Genomic DNA, 21,213 nt, shown 5'->3' with positions numbered 1-21,213 from the left:
TCATTCATTTATTTAATTATCTATCCAATATTTATGAAGTATGCTTTCTATATAGGACAATGAAATAAAAGTAGTGTGACCCTTCAATGGCGAGACTGGTTTATGAAGTAAAGGCTATAATGAGTCTTGTAAAAGTCACAGAATCATAAAGCTGGAATTGGCCTCAGAGAGCATGCAACTCAACTCCTTTCTTTTACACATGAGGGTATTCATATTATTAAAAAGGTCTGGAGAGGTCAGAGGCTTGTCTGAGATTATATACTATGTTATAGAATTAGGAGGAGAATTAGGTCCCCTTTCTCCTTTTATTGAAACAAATGGCTCCACTGTCTAACATATCTTACTATCATTCTCATTTGTTCAGACTACAAATTAGTTCTTTTTTTTTTTTTGAGACAGAGTCTCACTCTGTCGCCCAGGCTGGAGTGCAGTTGTGCGATCTTGGCCCACTGTAACCTCTGCTTCCTGGGCTCAAGCGATTCTTGTGCCTCAGCCTCCTGAGTAGCTGGGATTACAGGCATACGCCACCACACCCGGCTAATTTTTGTATTTTTATTAGAGACGTGGTTTCACCATGTTGGCTAGGCTTGTCTCAAACTCCTGATTTTAGGTGATCCATCTGCCTTGGTCTCCCAAAGTGCTGGGATTATAGGCATGAGCCACCATGCCTGGCCCAAATTCTTAATTTGTTATAATTTGGACCAAGGTTGGATTTCCAGTTACCTTGAAAGCTTACTCATATATAGAAAAAATGATTTGTTAGGCAAATCTAGATGAGCTGCAAGATTCTTAGTGACGTGTTCACCTATCGAGAGATAGCTAATTTTAAGAATGTTAAAATACCTTCTTATATATATTGAAATTCTAATCTCAGTTTTAAACTCTTTAGTATATCTATTTGTGATAGTGACAATTCACCCTACTAGGTAACATGAACGAATGACCACAGCAGGTGTACAGAATAGAAACATTTAGAAGAGATTACTAGTAAAGAACATTTACTCATCTGTGTCATGAATATTCTGGGTCCCAATAAAAGTCCTGTAAACCATTTACATGGTTTCCTGGAAGCCATGTTCATTTTTCATGGCTTGGTTCATTGTTTATTGCTGACTGGACCAGAATGGGTACTTGGCCCAAGCTAATCACATTCTCTCTCTTGAAAAAGGAAGTTCAGATGTAGTCTGTCAGCCTCTACATGTATATTGAACTGTGATATATAAACTCAAGAGCTGTCAAATGGCCGTATGTGGACTATGGAGCAGAGAAAGCTGGTCCTTAGAGAGAATAATGGAGCAGATGGGAGGAAGCAAGCAGAGATGGAGTGAAGAGACTGCCTGGCTGCCTCTTGCCTTTCTAGTTCCTAGTTTCAGGCCCCTCCTGAGGCCTGGCGGCCTTTGGGTTCTAGAATACAGCCCCGTATCTTACTTAACAACCACCTGCCAACCCGCCTTTCTTACTCTTTCTCCCTATCTCTTTCTGTCTTTTAATACTAGCTAAGCTGTTTTGTAGTGTGTAACCAAAGAGTCTTAATTCAGACACCATGCAATAGTTAACACATCCTCCAAAGGACAGCCCACAGTACAGGTCAGATGCATTTGGATAATGAGGTGCATCACAGTAACTAAGACTCTGTAGGTAGGCTCAAGGTATACGGACTTTTCAATAATTTCCTAGTATATGATAAATACTGATAAGGTAATACTGATTTATATGGATAAACTAGCTTATATACTTATTTATCAGAAAGTTATAGAATAATACAGCATGTATTTCAAAACTCAAATTCAGATCCACTTGTTCCTAATAAACCAAAAATAATGAGGTTTTTCCATAGTGACAAATGACTCATACACCAATGATATTTTTGAAATAAAATAATTTCGAGATTATAAACTTTTAAAGATATGAAAAAAAAGACTGGTCATTTGAACTTTTATAAGCCATCTTGATAAATTTAAGGGCACCAGATTATATAAAAAAGATTTATGCCTAAAATGCACCAAACATCAGACGCCTATTAAAATAAAATAGTTATGCAAATAAAGTAATGAATAAATTAACACTTAGTGAGAACTTGCTATGTGCCAAGAAATGTTCTAAGAATTTTTCATTTGAATCTCCCCAAAATACTATAAAGTAAATCTTATGCTTGAATTACATGGAGTCAAATGACTTACCCAAAATTCCACAGCTAGTAAAAGTAGATATTTAAACCTAGGTAGACTGTTACCACTATTCTAAAGTCCAAAGAAGACAAGTAGATGAACTAGGACTTTGAAAGAACATAAGTTTGGAAGCTAGAAGTTTTGGAAAACAATTTCAGAAAACCAAGAAAAATGTACAATCTTCCAACTAAGTTTTTTTTTTTTTTAAATGTAGATTATTAATGATTCTTACCGGGGATTAGAAGGAGAAGGTGGGTTCATTTCTTTCTGATAGTGGCGACCCTGGTTGACAGGCTGTAAAAGACAAAACATTTGTGAATGTTTAATCAGCACAAAGCTGTTTACATATACGTTCACATGCACTCTCATTACTGTAACTGTTTCCTCGGACACAACCCACAAGAAGGGTATGGGTTTATTTTACAGATCCAGCAAATAGCAGAGTGGTATAAATGAGAAATCACATTTATCATTATTATTATTTTAGTGGCCCAGTCATTGGACCTCATAGCATATATGATGTAATTAAAGTTCATGTATTGAAATTTTCCTCTTTGTGGAATTTTCATGCTGTTAACATTGGTTGATATTTTCAGACAGGAAAACAAAACCAAACAAGATATCTCATGGAACTAATGCTGCAGTTCAAGCATCATTAATAACGGAAACCCAGACACACAGAAAATATATTTAGTCTCAATGTTAGTAAGTTTGTAAATATAATTTCTATTACCACGAGTGAGAATTACACATGTAAATCTTAGTTAGGTCAAGGCAGTCATTTTCCCCAAGTGTATAACACAACCTCAAGTACTGATCAATAAGCTGAAAAAAATGATGCCAATACCTAACAAAAATGTGAAATCTCAAATTTTCCCTCCACAAGAAACCTTTCAGTTACATTTCAAAACATAGCTGAACAACTATATCTCATGTAGCCTTAAACACTTGCTTCCAACGGAACTTGATCTTTTTCCTTTGTTCTATAAAGGGAGAAAATTCCGTCCTCTTTTTGAACATCAGCTCTAAGTATTTATGTGGTTAGCAACAATGCGATTCTAATAAGAAATCATTTTCAACATTCTCATTTTATTACAATTTAGAGTTGCTATACATGTTTAAATTGCATTCAAAGAGCTTTAGCTACTTCCAAACCCAGTGGGGTTGGTGTTAAGGGTTTCTCACCCATCATAATGTGGCCCCTGACTGAGGAGAACAATGTAGCCATGGTGCCTGTATATATAGAGCTCATACTCCTTAGCTTCCAGATATTTCTCATTAAAATAAGTCTCAAAATATTAATGATGTAGGTGATGGGAATTCTTCAGAGTAAACTGTCTTCCTCTATAAATTATCTCTTGGAAGTGTTCCTTTAATTTAAATCAAACACCCCATCTGATAATCACAGTCACTTAGCCTGACTACCTGTTATGCACCATGAATTTAAATGTACTCAGATACTTTGGTAATTGAACCAATATCAATGCATCACCATTTCAGTAATAAGAAACAACAGCTGGGAGAACAGTGGAAGGAAAAACATGTCATAAGACATATTTGATCTCACTAGAGAAATAAGACTTTCAGCAATTTGCAAGTGAAATTTGGTTCTATGATTTAGGCTTTATTATTTCACAGCAAAAAAGAAATTAGCAAGCAAAGGGCCTAACAGGTTCTCTGGACGAACTCACACTGGTATAGAAATACTCCCAATAACAAATTCATTGGTATTCGTCTAGTATTTCAGCTGTACTCAGGCCTCCAGTGAATGGACCCTCTGCCTATTTATTTTTAGAGGCATTTCCATAACTCTCTAAGCATCACAGTCCTGATATTCAGGTGAATTTCCATTTCTTAATTTTATACTATTAATTCTACTTATTCCCATCCCCAAACCTCTATTCCAAATGACGTACTCCATCCCTTGGAAAATAGAAGTGGTTACAGAATCCTGTCTTGTTTGTGACTCAGCCCCTCCTCGTTTTAGACTATACAGACTGATCCCTTTCCATCTTTGCTCATAGTGATTTTTAAGTGTTAGAAAACAAAAAAGTAACCAATGGAAACTTTTCCAATAAAAACTGCTGACACGAATACATAGAAAGGTGAACAACTAGCTGTCTGAAGCCAGACATCCTCACCTACAAATGGATATTGATGGAGTTCAGGACATGGTATTTGCAGTAGCAGGAAGGTCACTCTCACCTTCTCCTGTTCTCCCCTGCAGCTGGTCATAAAACATAGCTAGGATTTTCTGACCACCCCCTGGAGCAGGTCATAAGATGCTCATTTGAGAGATGCCCTCCCTATCCCCTGAAGAAAGGAGCATCCTTATCTCTGAAGACACAGGGACACAGAGAAGAATCTGAACAAAGGCCTTGCTGATTTTCTTCGTTTATTTCCATTAGCTCATATTTCCTTTGCCCAATCATATTTCTCCACCACTTTCCCCTCTTCATCAAACCTAGAGTAAAAGTATTCAAGTTTCACTGTTTGTTCAGTTCTTCATTTCCTTATAAAGACTCCTGTATCATGGAAAACTTATATGAAATAAATTTTTATGTTTTTCTTTTGCTAATCTGTCTTTTGTTGCAACAAAGGCCTTGGCGATGAATCCAGGATGGGTGAGAAAAAGATATTTTTCCTCCCCTACAATATGTTTATAAACATATGTAGCAGTAAACCTATTTCTAGGTAGGTAGTATCCTGTGAAAGCACCAATGAAATAATGTAGAAATTGTTTTGATTTTGGCATTCAGCCATACCTAGAGAACATCGTAAGTAGATGCAAAGGGATGGCAACCAGTATCTACAGTGAACTACGACCATCATCATAATAGCGGTGACTGACATTTATTCAGTACTTATGCTAATTCTTGGTAGATATGATCTTATTTGATCCTCAGAGCAATTCTATGAAATAAATAGGATGAACAACTACATTCAACAGAAGAAGAAATTGACACTGGGTATTAACCCAGGATCGTGCCTGCCAGGAAAGAGTGGAGCTAGAATGTGAACCCAGGCAGTCCGAGTCCACAGTTTACCCTCTTAACCACTAGCCTGTAGTGTTTATTCCAGCTCGAGAGTGCATCTAGAGTGGTGACTATTTAAGTTTTTGAATAACAAATATGACAAAATCAGTTCTGTTTGTGGCAGGAAAAAAAAGTGACCCTGAAGAAATACATTTATTTGAAATATATATGACTATCTCCTTACCATAAATTAAATTCATTGTTTTTATTCTCATGACATGTCACTATGTATTTACAATTTAAAAAATAAGTTTTGCCACGTTACTAAATTTGGGACAATCATAGAATATAATAGACAATACTCTGAGAATAAGAAAAGTTTATTTCCTGGGGTGACTTTCATAGTCACTAAACACAGAACAATTTGCACATTTCAATATTTCCTCGTGACAGTACAGATATTACACTGACTCTAATATCAGTTTTCCTATATCATTTCTATAGTTGTATAAGAACATCTGCTCATATGATTTATCTGCAGCTTAGCACAATCAACTACATACCTTTTTAGTTCAGGAGGATTAAAAGAAAACTCATTCTACTCAAAGAGAGCTGAGAAGTTAATGAATCTGTAGATCAGAACAAATTAAAACCTATTAATTATAAGGAGCCTGAAATGCCAATATATTATATTTTGAATACACAGCAACCAGGAATATCATGCAAAAACGCTGATAAGCTGTCAAGCAAAGAAATCGAACAGATCCCAGAAACTCAGGACCTCGGCCTTTTGGTGGCGCTGTTGCTATGTGCTAGTGCCAAGAAAACAGTATTCATATAAAATTAACTACCACGGAGCACAAGAAGCTTTGCTTTTCCATGATCAAGCTGCTAGAGATTTTGGGGTTAGGGAGCGAAATGAAGGCTAAATAAAAGAACAGGAGATAAGATAATCCTGCCATGTTAAAAGGTAAAGATAATATTTTTATGTTGTTATGTAAAACCTATGAAAATGGCAATAATGTTGCAAGGTTAATCAAGACCATAAATAACTTGTCTGAGAACCTCACCACATGCTTGCAATTTTATTAAGTGTATTTTGCCTTGTTATTCTCCAAATATTATGCTCTGCAACATGCCATGTTGATGGATGCATGCAATGAGCTTTTCTTTTCTTTCTTTCTTTTTTTTTTTTTTGTAAGCTAAAGATACTTATGTGCTTGATATTAGGTATGGGAATTCTTTTTTTTTTTTTTAAGAGATGGGGTCTCACATAGGTTCAAATACTTTCTCCTTGTCTATATTCATTCACCTTTTGAATTTGCTATGGGATCTTTTACCTTATAGAAGTGTTTACTTTTTTTTTTAAAATTTATTATTATTATACTTTAGGTTTTAGGGTACATGTGCGCAATGTGCAGGTTAGTTACATATGTATACACGTGCCATGCTGGTGTGCTGCACCCACTAACTCGTCATCTAGCAGTAGGTATATCTCGCAATGCCATCCCTTCCCCCTCCCCCCACCCCACAACAGTCCCCAGAGTGTGATGATCCCCTTCCTGTGTCCATGTGTTCTCATTGTTCAATTCCCACCTATGAGTGAGAATATGCGGTGTTTGGTTTTTTGTTCTTGCGATAGTTTACTGAGAATGATGATTTCCAATTTCATCCATGTCCCTACAAAGGACATGAACTCATCATTTTTTATGGCTGCATAGTATTCCATGGTGTATATGTGCCACATTTTCTTAATCCAGTCTATCATTGTTGGACATTTGGGTTGGTTCCAAGTCCTTGCTATTGTGAATAGTGCCGCAATAAACATACGTGTGCATGTGTCTTTATAGCAGCATGATTTATAGTCCTTTGGGTATATACCCAGTAATGGGATGGCTGGGTCAAATGGAATTTCTAGTTCAAGATCCCTGAGGAATCGCCACACTGACTTCCACAAGGGTTGAACTAGTTTACAGTCCCACCAACAGTGTAAAAGTGTTCCTATTTCTCCACATCCTCTCCAGCACCTGTTGTTTCCTGACTTTTTAATGATCGCCATTCTAACTGGTGTGAGATGGTATCTCATTGTGGTTTTGATTTGCATTTCTCTGATGGCCAGTGATGGTGAGCATTTTTTCATGTCAGAAAAAGGGTTAAAATTATTTATTATATTATAAACATCCTTCCACATACACATATACCATACCCTCCACCAAAAATGATCAAGGACAAACAACCCAACAGAAAAAATAGACAGGAGAGGAAATTCATATACAAATCATGAAACAGGAAATGCAAACATCCCAAAAACATGCAGAAAAATTCAAAATCTCACCTGCAGTCAGGAAACATGCAAATCAAAATAAAGATGTATTGTTTTTACTGATCACACAGCCAGGGGGAAAAAAACAAACAAACTAAAAAACTAAAAATATTAGCATCACCCAGGATTGGCAGGAATATAAGGAAACAGATATGCCTCTATGTTGCTTGGGCTACATAATCCTTGGAATATAATTTGGCCATGCTTAATAAAAATAGTATGTTCTTTGATCTCAAATCCCTCCTTGGAGAAGTGCATATTGAGGTATTTTATGCAGTGGCAAAAAATAACCTCAACATTCATCAACAAGAAAAATAATTGAATAAATTCCAGACATCAAAAAAAAAAAAAAGAGATGGGGTCTCATTATGTTACCCACACTGGCCTTGAATTCCTGGGCTAAAATCCTCCTGCCTTAGCCTCCCAATTAGCTGGGAATACAGACCTGTGCCACCATGCCCCCGTTCAGGTTATGTTAAGTATTAACCTGAAGGAATGGCAGCTTTGGGGCATCTGCTCACAGGGTAGCTGCACAATAAACCCACTTTTCTTGAATCTACATTTGAGGAGAGACAGTGAAATGAAATATTGAAATAATGAAATAATGAAGGAGTTTATTTGTAAGGATCTGAGGGAGTCAGTCTGTATGCTGATGGTTAAACTCACATCAAAACAAACACTACAGAATCTCTGCTTACTCTTTCAGGTCTCAGTTGTCACAAAAAGGGAAAATGTCCTAGAAATTCTGTTCTGATCACTCAGGTGGCCCTTTGAGGAGAATAACTTTGGGGAAACAGCAGTTGACAGTCAGTGTGAGCTTACTCTGCTAAGCACCAGGCACATGCATTTCATGTACTCATTCGATTTGCATAATGCCAATATTAGGAAGGTTCTTTTATTATTCCCATTTCAAAGATGATCATGTCCATAAATGGCAGAGCTGGGATTTGAGCCCAGGTTGACTGATCTAGAGTTTATATTTGTTTGGGCATCCCATGAAGCAGTGTCCATTGACAGGTATTCCTATTCCTTAAAAAAAGAAAACACACACACATAAACACACACACACACACACATACACACACACACGACATGGCTTTATGCTATTGTCAATCAAAATCCCTCACCAAGATAAAATTCACTTAAAATTCATTATAACTAACTCCTAGTGCCCTTCCAAAGGCTGCCGAGAGCCCAGTTTTTGAATAAATCGCACGAGGGCTACTCCTAACAGAAACTCTCCAAAATTGATTGCTTGTAGCCTGGTTTCCACAGAAGTTGTAAAGTATTGTTTTAATTGAATTTGGTTCTAAGTTAGAAACTTCGAAAAATTTGTCTGTCAAAGGCCAATGGATTTCTCAGTAGGCTTGATTTATTTAGCAAGAGATGCCTACAAAAGCCAATTTGCTATGAGGAATGTGGTTACATTTAATTACACTTTTAAATGACTAATTTATTATATCTAAACACCTTTTAAACAGTACATATTACTCTGAACTGTACAGATGCTGAGGAATCAAAGTTTGTGGTAAACACAAAGGATTTTGCTAAAGACTCTTCATTTTACTCTGCGTAGGCTTTCTGGCTTCAGACCGCAATGTGTGTGAAGTCGTCAGGTAAAAATGCTAAACTGAATGGGACCGGACTACATCTCTTTTTCTTCCTATTCGCAATCAGGCCCTGCTCTGAAGGAGATTTTCCTTTGGGTGTATATTTAATATCCATTTATCAAATCTTGAATTGAAAATATTACATGCATCACTCAGGATTTATTTAAGCAAAGCAAAGCTGATGTTTATTTTGGAATCTTGATGAAAATTATTTTAGAGTAAAAAATGAATTTTTAAAAATTATACTTTAAGTTTTGGGAAACATGTGCAGAATGTGCAGGTTTGTTACATAGGTACACATGTGCCATGGTGGTTTGCTGCACCCATCAACCTGTCATTTACATTAGGTATTTCTCCTAATGCTATCTATGCCTCCCCTAGCCCCCCAACACTCCGACGGGCCCTGCTGTGTGATGTTCCCCTCCCTGTGTCCATGTGTTCTCACTGTTCGACTCTCACTTATGAGTGAGAATATGCAGTGTTTGGTTTTCTGTTCCTGTATTAGTTTGCTGAGAATGATGGTTTCCGGCTTCATCCACGTCCCTGCAAAGGACCTAAACTCATCCGTAAAAAAGGAATTTTTAAAAATATTATTGATTCCTCCAGCTTTGTTCTTTTGGCTTAGGATTGACTTGGCGATGCGGGCTCTTTTTTGGTTCCATATGAACTTTAAAGTAGTTTTTTCCAATTCTGTGAAGAAAGTCATTGGTAGCTTGATGGGGATGGCATTGAATCTGTAAATTACCTTGGGAAGGATGGCCATTTTCACGATATTGATTCTTCCTACCCATGAGCATGGAATGTTCTTCCATTTGTTTGTATCCTCTTTTATTTCCTTGAGCAGTGGTTTGCAGTTCTCCTTGAAGAGGTCTTTCACATCCCTTGTAAGTTGGATTCCTAGGTATTTTATTCTCTTTGAAGCAGTTGTGAATGGGAGTTCACTCATGATTTGGCTCTCTGTTTGTCTGTTATTGATGTATAAGAATGCTTGCGATTTTTGCACATTGATTTTGTATCCTGAGACTTTGCTGAAGTTGCTTATCAGCTTAAGGAGATTTTGGACTTCAAACTATACTATAAGGCTACAGTAACCAAAACAGCATGGCACTGGTATCAAAACAGAGATATAGATCAATGGAACAGAACAGAGCCCTCAGAAATAATGCCACATATCTACAAGTATCTGATCTTTGACAAACCTGACAAAAACAAGAAATGGGGAAAGGATTCCCTATTTAATAAATGGTGCTGGGAAAACTGGCTAGCCATATGTAGAAAGCTGAAACTGGATCCCTTCCTTACACCTTATACAAAAATCAATTCAAGATCGATTAAAGACTTACATGTTAGACCTAAAACCATAAAAACCCTAGAAGAAAACCTAGGCATTACCATTCAGGACATAGGCATGGGCAAGGACTTCATGTCTAAAACACCAAAAGCAATGGCAACAAAAGCCAAAATTGACAAATGGGATCTAATTAAACTAAAGAGCTTCTGCACAGCAAAGGAAACTACCATCAGAGTGAACAGGCAACCTACAAAATGGGAGAAAATTTTCGCAACCTACTCATCTGACAAAGGGCTAATATCCAGAATCTACAATGAACTCCAACAAATTTACAAGAAAAAAACAAACAACCCCATCAAAAAGTGGGCAAAGGACATGAACAGACACTTCTCAAAAGAAGACATTTATGCAGCCAAAAAACACACGAAAAAATGCTCACCATCACTGGCCATCAGAGAAATGCAAATCAAAACCACAATGAGATACCATCTCACACCAGTTAGAATGGCAATCATTAAAAAGTCAGGAAACAACAGGTGCTGGAGAGGATGTGGAGAAATAGGAATACTTTTACACTGTTGGTGGGACTGTAAACTAGTTCAACCCTTGTGGAAGTCAGTGTGGCGATTCCTCAGGGATCTAGAACTAGAAATTCCATTCGACCCAGCCATCCCATTACTGGGTATATACCCAAAGGACTATAAATCATGCTGCTATAAAGACACATGCACACGTATGTTTATTGCCGCATTATTCACAATAGCAAAGACTTGGAACCAACCCAAATGTCCAACAATGATAGACTGGATTAAGAAAATGTGGCACATATACACCATGGAATACTATGCAGCCATAAAAAATGATGAGTTCATGTCCTTTGTAGGGACATGGATGAAATTGGAAATCATCATTCTCAGTAAACTATCGCAAGAACAAAAAACCAAACACCGCATATTCTCACTCATAGGTGGGAATTGAACAATGAGAACACATGGACACAGGAAGGGGAACATCACACTTCGGGGACTGTTGTGGGGTGGGGGGAGGGGGGAGGGATAGCATTGGGAGATATACCTAGTGCTGGATGACGAGTTGGTGGGTGCAGCGCACCGGCATGGCACATGTATACATATGTGACTTACCTGCACATTGCGCACATGTACCATAAAACCTAAAGTATAATAATAATAATAATAATAATAATAATAAAGAAAAAAATTAAAAAAAATAAAAAAATATTATTGATTGATTCATTCAAGTAATGACTGACAACTAGCTGTGATGTCTTGTGCTAGCCTTTGTGCTCCAACACAGAAGGTATGAAAGAACACAGGCAGGGTTCTGCCTTCAAGGAATTCACGACCAGGCCTGGGGATAGTGGTAACAGTGTTTAGCTGATGTCATAAGTGCTGTAATTGAGCCTGAAGATAACAGGGACCCAGAGAGGGAAGTGAATAATTCTGTTCAGGGTGGGATGAGGGTTGGGGAGAGTTTCCAGAAGCAGTGACAAGTGAGTTGGGCCTTCAGAAATAAGCAAAAGGAGGGATAAACAGAGTACAGAGAATTTTAGGGGCAGTGAAACTACTTTGTATGATACTATAATGGTGGATACATGTCACTATACCTTTGTCCAAATCCATAAAATGCACAACACCAAGGGTGAACCCTGATAATGTGACAATGATGTCTCAATGGAGGTTCATTAATTGTAACAAACTACCACTCTGGTGGGGGACACTGATAATAGGGTTCGTCTCAATTTTGCTGTGAACCCAAAACGGCTCAAAACAATTATAAGTCTTTAATAAAAAATTAGCCAAAAACCAAAAAACCAAAACAGAAATTAAAAAGCCATTTTCTAAGTAGAGAAGGAGCTGCCAGACAGAGAAGAGATGAGCACGGCCTGATCTGAACACAGGGCATGGCTCACCAAGTGACAGCCAAGTCGACAGTGTGGCAGGAACAGAGTGGCTCCCTTGTGTGTATGTTGGGTCGGGGGTGGGTAGCGAGACAAGCAAAACTCATTTCAAGTGCTATGCAAGCTGACAGAGAAAGAAAGGCACTAAGAGGAGGTTATCTTGCTAAAGGAGAGACTCCCCACTGTCCCCCCCACCACAGACTTAATTTGGCTTCCTTTTGGAACTTGGAATTCCATTCCCCTCTTGTCTGCATGGTGAACTTGAACTCATTCTTGAACTTTGGCTTAACTGTTGTCTTCTCTGTGAAAGCATCCCTGGAACCCACAGGTGGAATCGCTCCCTCTCATGTGTTCCCATAACTCGTTATTCTATCACTTGCCATCCTGAGTTACAGTGAGCCATTTACCTGGGCTTCCCCACCAAAACTGTGAACACCTCAAGCTTGGATAAGGCTTTATCTGTATCCTCAGTAGCCAGCCTAGTTCACAGCACATGTGTGCCACTCAAAAACATATGTGTGGAATGAGTGAATGTGAGACAGACAAGCAAGCTTGTGGTGAGAGTTATCAGTGGGATACTCCTGACTCTTGTGGCAGAGAAGGTGTGTCTGTGTCCTTCACAATGAGGCCTGGAGAAGGGCTACAGTGACATTGGAGCTAAGTCTTGAGGACAATCAGGTCCACAGTACAGGGATAATGTGCAGAGTGCATCTAGGGACTACAGAATGGAGTGAAAGGTGGGGTGCAGTGAGAGATGAGGCTGGAGAGAGGGCAAGTCTCAGATCATGGGGGCTCCTGTATGCCAAAGTAAAGAGGTGATGGGGAGCCACTGAAAGGCTTTACCTAATGAAGAGATCAGATCAGATCAGATTTGAGCTTTAGGAAGATCACTAATGTGAATAATAATGATAATAATAATGACAGCTAAACTTCATTTATTAAGTACTTATGTCTCAGATACAGCGCCAAGCATTTTATAAGGGTCACAGCTTGGTTCTGAACCGTGGAAATTTGACATCAGAGCTGATGCTCCTAACCACCAGGTTACAGTGCTTTGACTAGAGGCACAGAGATGTTAGGGGACTATTAAAGGAATGCAGATGAAAAATAAAGTGCATAAACCATAAAAAAGAGCGAAATGATGTCCTTTGCAGCAACATGGATGCAGCTGGAAGCCATTATCCTAAGCAAATTAATGCAGGAACAAAAAACCAAATACTGCATGTTCTCACTTATAAGCAGGAGCTAAACGTCAGGTACTCATGGAAATAAAGATGTCAACAATAGAAACTGGGGACTGCTAAAGGAGAGAGGGAGGAAGGGGACAAGGATTGAAAAAGTAATTATTGGGTACTATGCTCAATACCTGCATGAATGAATCATTTGTACCCCAAACTTCAGTATCATGTAATGTACCCTGGTGACAAATGTGCACATGTACCCCCTCAATCTAAAATAAATACTGAAAAAAAATAAAGTGCATAATCTGTCATGGGATTAAGGGGAAAAAAGAAAAAAGGAAAAGTGCCAAGGCTGTTGTATTAGGAAGGGTGGGTTAAGAGATAAAAAGGAGAGAGGATTCTTAGGATTTGGAGACCAGCTGGATGTGGGATAAAGAAGCGGGAGAAATGAAGATGCCTTCCAAATTTCTGGCTAAAGGATCAATATGGATGTTGACATTATTCACTGAGATAAAAGAAGAGTGGGATAGGCCGGGCATGGTGGCTCACCCGTAATCCCAGCACTTTGGGAGGCCAAGGTGGGTGGATCATTTGAGGTCAGGAGTTTGAGACCAGCCTGGCCATCATGGTGAAACCCCGTCTCTACTAAAAATACAAAAAATTAGCTGGGCATGGTGGTGGGCGCCTGTAATCCCAGCTACTTGGGAGGCAGAGGTTGCAGTGAGCCAAGATTGAGCCACTGCACTCCAGCCTGGGTAACAGGGTGAGATTCAGTCTCAAAAAAAAAAAAAAAAAAAAGGGATATTATCGTGATGAATAAAGTTATGAATTCTTTTATTTCTTCTTTTTCACTGTCCCTGTGCAACTTTTAAAGAGAAAGGCATGAGCTCTCAAAAAGACCACAATGATGCTTGCAAAATTGCTCTATCTAAACTCTATACAAGCAGCAAGACACAGAGTTCATTAAGGAATACAATTTTCCATTTGGTGGTAGTTCCAGTGTTAGATAGACTGACTCTGATGCAATAATAAACATATCTTATGAATACCAAAGGTAGGCTTTTCAATATTTTCTCTGTCTAAAAAATATCAGACCATTTTCAGTTTCTCATTTGGTCAAATAGAGGGGTTATTAAGTTCATTACCAAAGGCCTTATTTTTGGCTGTATACTTTTAGAGTGGAATAGATGTCATGCAGGAGATTTCAGTCCTTGCCAGAACAGGACAGTGATGAGAACACTGTATCCAGGGCAACCAAGAGTTCAGCCTTTTCAGTCCATAAATAATCATTCCTCAGCTTGCCCTTTGTAATGTTGGTCTCCAAGTTAATTCATGACAGAATGAGCTCGATCAGGAGGCCACTGTTCTCTTTCTTACTTGCAGTTTAAATGACTGCTGCAGAGTATTTTATAAGAAAGGCAATGTTTCAATTCTATTGCAAATTGTACTGGTAAAAATCTGCAACTGACTCTTATGATCTTAGCTTGGCTACAAGAATACTCTAACCAGAGTAACCAGAAGTCAGATATTTTTCTGGGTGGGTGGATACTTTTTGGCACCAAGGCTGCCAGAGGTGTTATGTATACTTGATAGTTGTGTTTAATGAAAGCACAACTGAGGCAAGAGAAACCTGAAGGTAGGCAAGGTAGGGATAAAGAGCACTAATCCCCCCATCAAACCAACTGGAATTCTTCTCCATGAAGACTTGTGTAAGTTCTCCCCAGAGCACAGAAATCTCACCTTCCATGGGATATCCAGATATCCATTGGATAACACTCATTTGACAACTGAGTCACCACATAATGGTGGTCAGGAGCCCAGACTTAGGAGTCAGACCAAGTTAGGTCTGATTCACTTTACTCAAGAGCCTCCATTACTTAAGAGCTCTGCAACAGTGCTTACCACACAGAGTAGCCGTAAGGAGTAAACTAGATAACATGTAAGGCATTAGGTGCCAGGGCCTCTGAGATTTCCAAGATCTACAAAGATGTTGGATACCTGGAAAAAACTGGCTTTAAAATATGAAAAGCAAATCACAAAATTCTTATGTATTTAATTAAATACTTAAAACCTAACTTATCCACTGTCAACTATACTTCAACTCAATCTTTATACAGTTACATATAAATGAGTAAAAGTTATTTTATATTTTCTTTAAAAATTGTATAGCAGAAACATATTTACTTTTGGATGAAAGTATATTTTAGTCTGTTTGCTATGATATTGAATGTAGCCTTATAAGTAAATGTTTCTCAGGACTGTGGAAGTCTTAAAATGGCTCTAGGTACTTAAAGAAATGGTAGCCCTAATTATCATTATTATATCAATGATTTTATTATTCTGCCTTATGACATTTCTTGTGCTGTACTGAACTGTTCTACTGATGTTTATGCTCTGTATTTCCAATTAAGTTGTAAGGTCCTTGAGGACAGTATTGTAGAGAATGGACTGAGTTTAAAAACTGGGCTCTGCTCTGGGCTCCACCACTGACCAGGTGTGGAAGCTTGGACCCAGGCTTTAGTTTCTTCACCTGAAAAACAGGAAGACTAAGACCTGTTCCAACTCCTCTGCTGGGCCATAGTGAGGGCAATGGGCCATACTGAAGTGCTTTAACTATGGAAACATATGGGAATATAAGCTTCTGAAGCATCCACAGTGCCTATCGTAGCCCGTCAGACACAGGGAGCAATCAGTGAACATCTGGTGACTTCTACAGAAGGTTCTTTTCTGTCTTCATATCCAAGCAATACTTGTGTATCTACAGTCTTTTCCTCTGTGTTCATTCATTTCATAAATACTTATTTAACAAATATTGAGCCTCTTGTATGTGCCACAGGGCTTGTACTAGGAACAGGGGATACAATGGGACACCCAGTGTCTACAGTAAAATTGTTCTTTTTGTTCCTTCAATGTGTGATTTATCATCATATATACCTTTTCTGAATGTAAATAAGACAATTTAAGAAAAGACTGTCATCTTCTAATTTCTGTTCGTTCTAAAACACTATTTCAGAATGGACTCTGATTATTTCCCATAGGGAGTGTTCTCATTTTGGTCCTGGCTTTTCCAGGCAAAGCTGGGATTTGTTAGAAAAAAGCTTGCTCCTTGTTAAGCAATGAGAGGAAGCCGCAAAGCCAGGGACTCACGGGTGGCAGGCAGGAGTTCCAGGTGGTTGTGTCGTCACTGCTGGTACTTATGCTGACATTACAGTTGTCCACCTGGGAGGCACTCAGGCCATGGGAGGTCCCAGCGTCCTCCAGGTCTTCATTTTGTTGCCGCCGTAGGCTTGCTAGCATCTGTAACTCGGATTCACTCATCTGGCTCGGCTGATAGTTTCGCCAGTCATATTCCTGAGCAAGAGAGAGGAAAATAACAAAGGGTCATTTGGCCTACTTCTATGGCTACTAACAAATGCCACAGCCTTAACCCCTGCAGCAGCTCCCCCAATTGACAGAGGCGCAAATCCCTAACATGCCTCCATGTGCTACCTGCCCCATCCATTATACCACCTCCTGTCTGTTTGCTCCTCACATGCCAGCCACTTTGTCCTTCATTAAGGTCCTCAAAAGCATCAGAGTCCTGTCTGCCTTAGTCCTGTGCACATGCAAGTCCCCTCTGCCTCGTGTTCTGGGTAATGCTTAGGCTTCCTTCAGGTCCTCAATTATGATGACTTCCTCAGGGAAGCCTTTCCTGACAACCATAAACTGGGTCAGCTCCTTTATGATGCCCTCTCAGAATCTTAAAATTTTCACTTTTAGCATTGATCACAGTTGCAGTGATGGAATTGTTTCTGGAGTTGGCAGGTTTGCTGTGAGCTCTACAAGGGCAAGCACCATGACTGTTTTGCTCTCACTGCCTTTCCTAGGTCTGGTGCCTAGTAGGTGCCCAACCAGTTTTTGTAGATTGAGTAAATAAACAAAAACTCACAGTAGTTTGTTTTTTTTTTAAATTTGCCATTTAAAAAAGCACAGTTTATGAGTGAATTGATGAATTTCATCATTGTAAACATAATGACCAAATTTATTCTTACTGCCTTTGCAGTAAGATTGAGAATGACTAGTACTGGTAAACGCCATCAAATAAAATTAGAATGTAAGATGGGAACTTGTAAGTTCTGAAAGCCTGGAAGATCTCATAGCTCCAACCAAGGTGGATTTACTGTATATGTCATCTGTCAGGTACTTTTTGAAAAAGAATACTACTACAGATCTTTAGATGCTAGTATAAATATTATTTCATGGTATAGGTGGAAATTGGCATATAGAATTTTCAAAATTTTCCCTTCCTTTCTCTCTGGCCTAAACTAGATTTGATAACAAACATTAATTTCAACATCACTAAAATATTAGAATCACATATGAGCAGTGGGATTTACACGCAGAACTGCCATATAACTTAAAAGCAATTAGAAAATTTTCTTGTACATCTGGAAACACTGGTTGTGCTAACAAGGATTTTTTTTCCAAGACACCTTAGAATTTTTTAGATATTTATATCTCTACATACACTTTCTTGGAGGACTCTCTGGCTTCTTTTCTGCCTCATAGGAATGTAAAAAATTTAAAAATATATAATTTTGAAAAAAATTCTTGGAGTTCCTATGACATTAAATGCTTTATAATAAACATTATCATCATAATTTGGGGTTTATAAAAGCTTGTTATCTGATAATGTGATGTGGAGACTTCCTAAAAAGTTGCCAGTGGAAACTCAGTTAAATCTAGAGTTCATGGCACAAGCAGCTTGGCACTGTGAGAGGCCAGGCAATCTTTAATAAGATATTTCATGAGCATTTAATATGCTTTCAGAGTTCTTGGGCCAAAATAGGTATCATAAGAAGAAGAATAAAATTTATATCCCAATGAAAAATGCAAAAATAAAAAAGGAAACAAATAATTTAAATTCAAAAGAAATAGTTGAGGGGACAATAAACACATACAAAGATGTTCAACATCCTTGTCATTAGAGAAATACAAATCAAAACCACAATGAGATACTTTCACACCCATTAGGATGGTTACAATAAAAAAGAGACAATAACAAGTATTGGCAAGGATGTGGAGAAACTGAAACCCTCATACAGTGTTGGCAGAAAAGTAAAATGGTGCAGCCACTTTGGAAAACAGTTTGGCAGTTCCTCAAAATGTTAAACATCTGAGTTACCATGTGACCCAGCAATTCACCCCTAAGCATATACCAAGAAAACTGAAAACATATGTTCACACAAAACTTGCACACAAATGTTCAAAGAAACATTATCCATAATAGCCAAAAAGTGAAAACAACCAAATGTCTATCAACTGATGGATGGATTTTTGTTTATCCACATAATGGAATATTATTCAGCCTAAAGAGTAGTGAAGGGCTGGATGAACTTTGAAAATATTATGCTATCTGAAAGAAGCCAGGCACAAAAAGCCACATATTGTGTCATATACTTTATACGAAATGTCCAGAATAGGCAAATTCACAGAGACAGAAAATAGATTAGTGGATGGTGGGGCTGGAGGAAACGGAAATGGGAAGTGACTACTAGCGGGTATATGTTTTCTTTTTGGAGTGATTAAAATGTTCTGAAATTAGGTCAAAATGATGGTTACAGAATCTTGTGAATATACTAAGAACTCCTGAATTCCTTACTTTTTTAAAAGAGTGAATTTTATGGCATACAAATTATATTTCAATTAAAAAAAAGCAGTTTGGTAATCAGATGTGAACATGAGAATACCAGCTGCTTGACTTTAGCTGCAGCAGTGAACAAGTGACTTGCTGTTCTTCAGTTTTTCGGTCAAGAAGTGGGATTAAGCGTTCTAATGTGTCACATAGGTATGTTAGCTGGCTCCTCATTGCCAATACACACTTTTACAATGAAAAACACATTTTATTTTAATTTTCATAATTTTTCTTAAGAAGAAAGCTTTAATATGTACTTCGTATGATTAAGTCATTTATTCAATTTACTTATTTAATCCACAAGGTTGTACTGTGCCTGAAGAACAACCCCAGGTTCTAGGAGAGAAGAATAAGAGAGGATGTGGCAGGGGTTAAGCCAGACAAATCTAAGCCTGGGCATTCCTTCCACCACTTACCAGCTTTAATGACTAGGAAAATTACCTAACCTCTCTATGAATCAACTTCTTCGTCTTGGGGACCACAGTACATACCTCACAGGATTTTTGGTGAACTAAATGAAATAATATTACATTGAATGCTTAGTAGAGGCACCTGACAAACAAATATACTAGGGGGTCTCCAAATGTGTGATTTGTACCTTTAATGGAAAATGTTGGAATGTGTACTTTGTAATATATGTTTATTTATGAACTAAATATATGCACAAACATTTTAAAATAGTATGTAGAGTACAAAACATACACAAAAAATTGGAATTAAAATGCTTAGGATTAAAAAAAAAACTTGTTTTCAATTTTTCTTCCTGAATCTGAATGGGTTGTCTTTGGTACACACTTTCAGGGATGAGCACAGCCCTCTTAAGAGACCGCTGAGTTGGCAGTCAATACATATAGTCCCTGTTCTTATTATTTTTTCCTCTCATTTTCTCTGTCCCCCTTCTTCCAGTCTTTCATCCATTCTGTAATACGCTAGGAACTGGGAGCACAAAGAAAACAAGACATACTTCTGTCCTCATGGAGTTCACAGTCTACAAAGGGAGACCTGAGAGGTATTATATAACTGGAATTCTAATGTACTGTGAGAAATACGACAACAGAGGTATGAGTAAGACGCCTGAGGAATGCAGCACAGATGTGACTAACCGCCCAGTGGAATTAGAGAAAACCTCACAGAAGTCTAAGGTGGCATTTGAAAGTAATTAAATTTGTTGACAAATGGAGTTAGTGGCCTTCAGAGGGACTCCCACCACTGGCAGGCAGTATTGAAGCTGAGGCTGAAGGAATTGGTGGCTGGGATATTCCCTATATTCCACTGCAGTAATGGAAATAGATTGATTCATTAATTTATTCTGTAGAAACTTACTGAGACCCTATTATGTGCCAGGCACTGCTGATGCTATATTTGCTTAAAACGCCGCATTTCCATGACTTTATTTCATACAACAGTAAAATGTATTCTGACAACACCCTGGAAGGGGCAGCCAAAATCCAGCAGAGAGAAGAAAGCAACTTTCTCCAGCATCACTAATAGAGCAACTGGTGGTGGAGTCAGGTAATTAACTTAGTCCTCCGAAATGTTTTTGATTTGCAATCTCTTAAATCATTTCAAAATCACCAGAAAGGCTAAATCATTTATTTGTTATTTTTAAGAAGCTTTGCAATAAAGTCTTTGCATTAAAGTGGACTCCAGCACAAGATGTCATCTAACTAAATTACACGACTGCTGAGAGGCAAAGTGGCTTATGTAATACTATCTCTGAAAGGCTCAAAATGTTATGTATAATTCAATTTCATCTCAAAATATCCTTGTAGGAAAGAGGGGAGACATTATCAATCAGATTTGTCCTTGGAACGAGGCAATGGGCTGAAGGCTATGTACAATTCAGCTGTGCTCAGATTCGCAGGCCAGTCCTTCGCTCTCCAAGCCATTCAATCCATTCATTTTCACTGATCTTTCTCCAGACATTATTGGGAGCCTACGCCAGTGAAGTTACAAAGACAATTAAGATATGGCCTTGCTTTCATAAACCTTACCTCTATCAGGGCAATTGAGAGCTATAAAGAAGGAACTCTAAAATAGGGTAGTATATGTTGAGGTATAGTATTAATGATC

At 38.2% G+C, this 21,213-nt stretch overlaps 1 protein-coding gene across 19 annotated transcripts in view; it reads right to left on the bottom strand.

Moving 5' to 3' along the window:
• Nucleotides 1–21,213, bottom strand: part of CFAP20DC (CFAP20 domain containing) — a 355,007-nt gene that overhangs the window by 120,736 nt on the left and 213,058 nt on the right. For 18 of the 19 annotated variants that reach the window (XM_054550630.2, XM_054550631.1, XM_054550642.1 and 15 more), the window contains 2 exons: nt 16,614–16,817; nt 2,401–2,462 (listed from right to left, as the gene is read on the bottom strand). In XM_054550630.2, the coding sequence (XP_054406605.1) occupies nt 2,401–2,462; nt 16,614–16,817 (266 nt within the window). Of the gene's footprint in view, nt 1–2,400; nt 2,463–5,706; nt 5,773–16,613; nt 16,818–21,213 lie in introns of all 19 variants that reach the window. The other variant, XR_008523269.1, reaches the window with a different exon arrangement.

This window comes from Pongo abelii, chromosome 2 (assembly GCF_028885655.2).
Source record: "Pongo abelii isolate AG06213 chromosome 2, NHGRI_mPonAbe1-v2.0_pri, whole genome shotgun sequence".
NCBI lineage: Eukaryota > Metazoa > Chordata > Mammalia > Primates > Hominidae > Pongo > Pongo abelii.
This window is presented reverse-complemented; position numbering and strand designations above follow the sequence as displayed.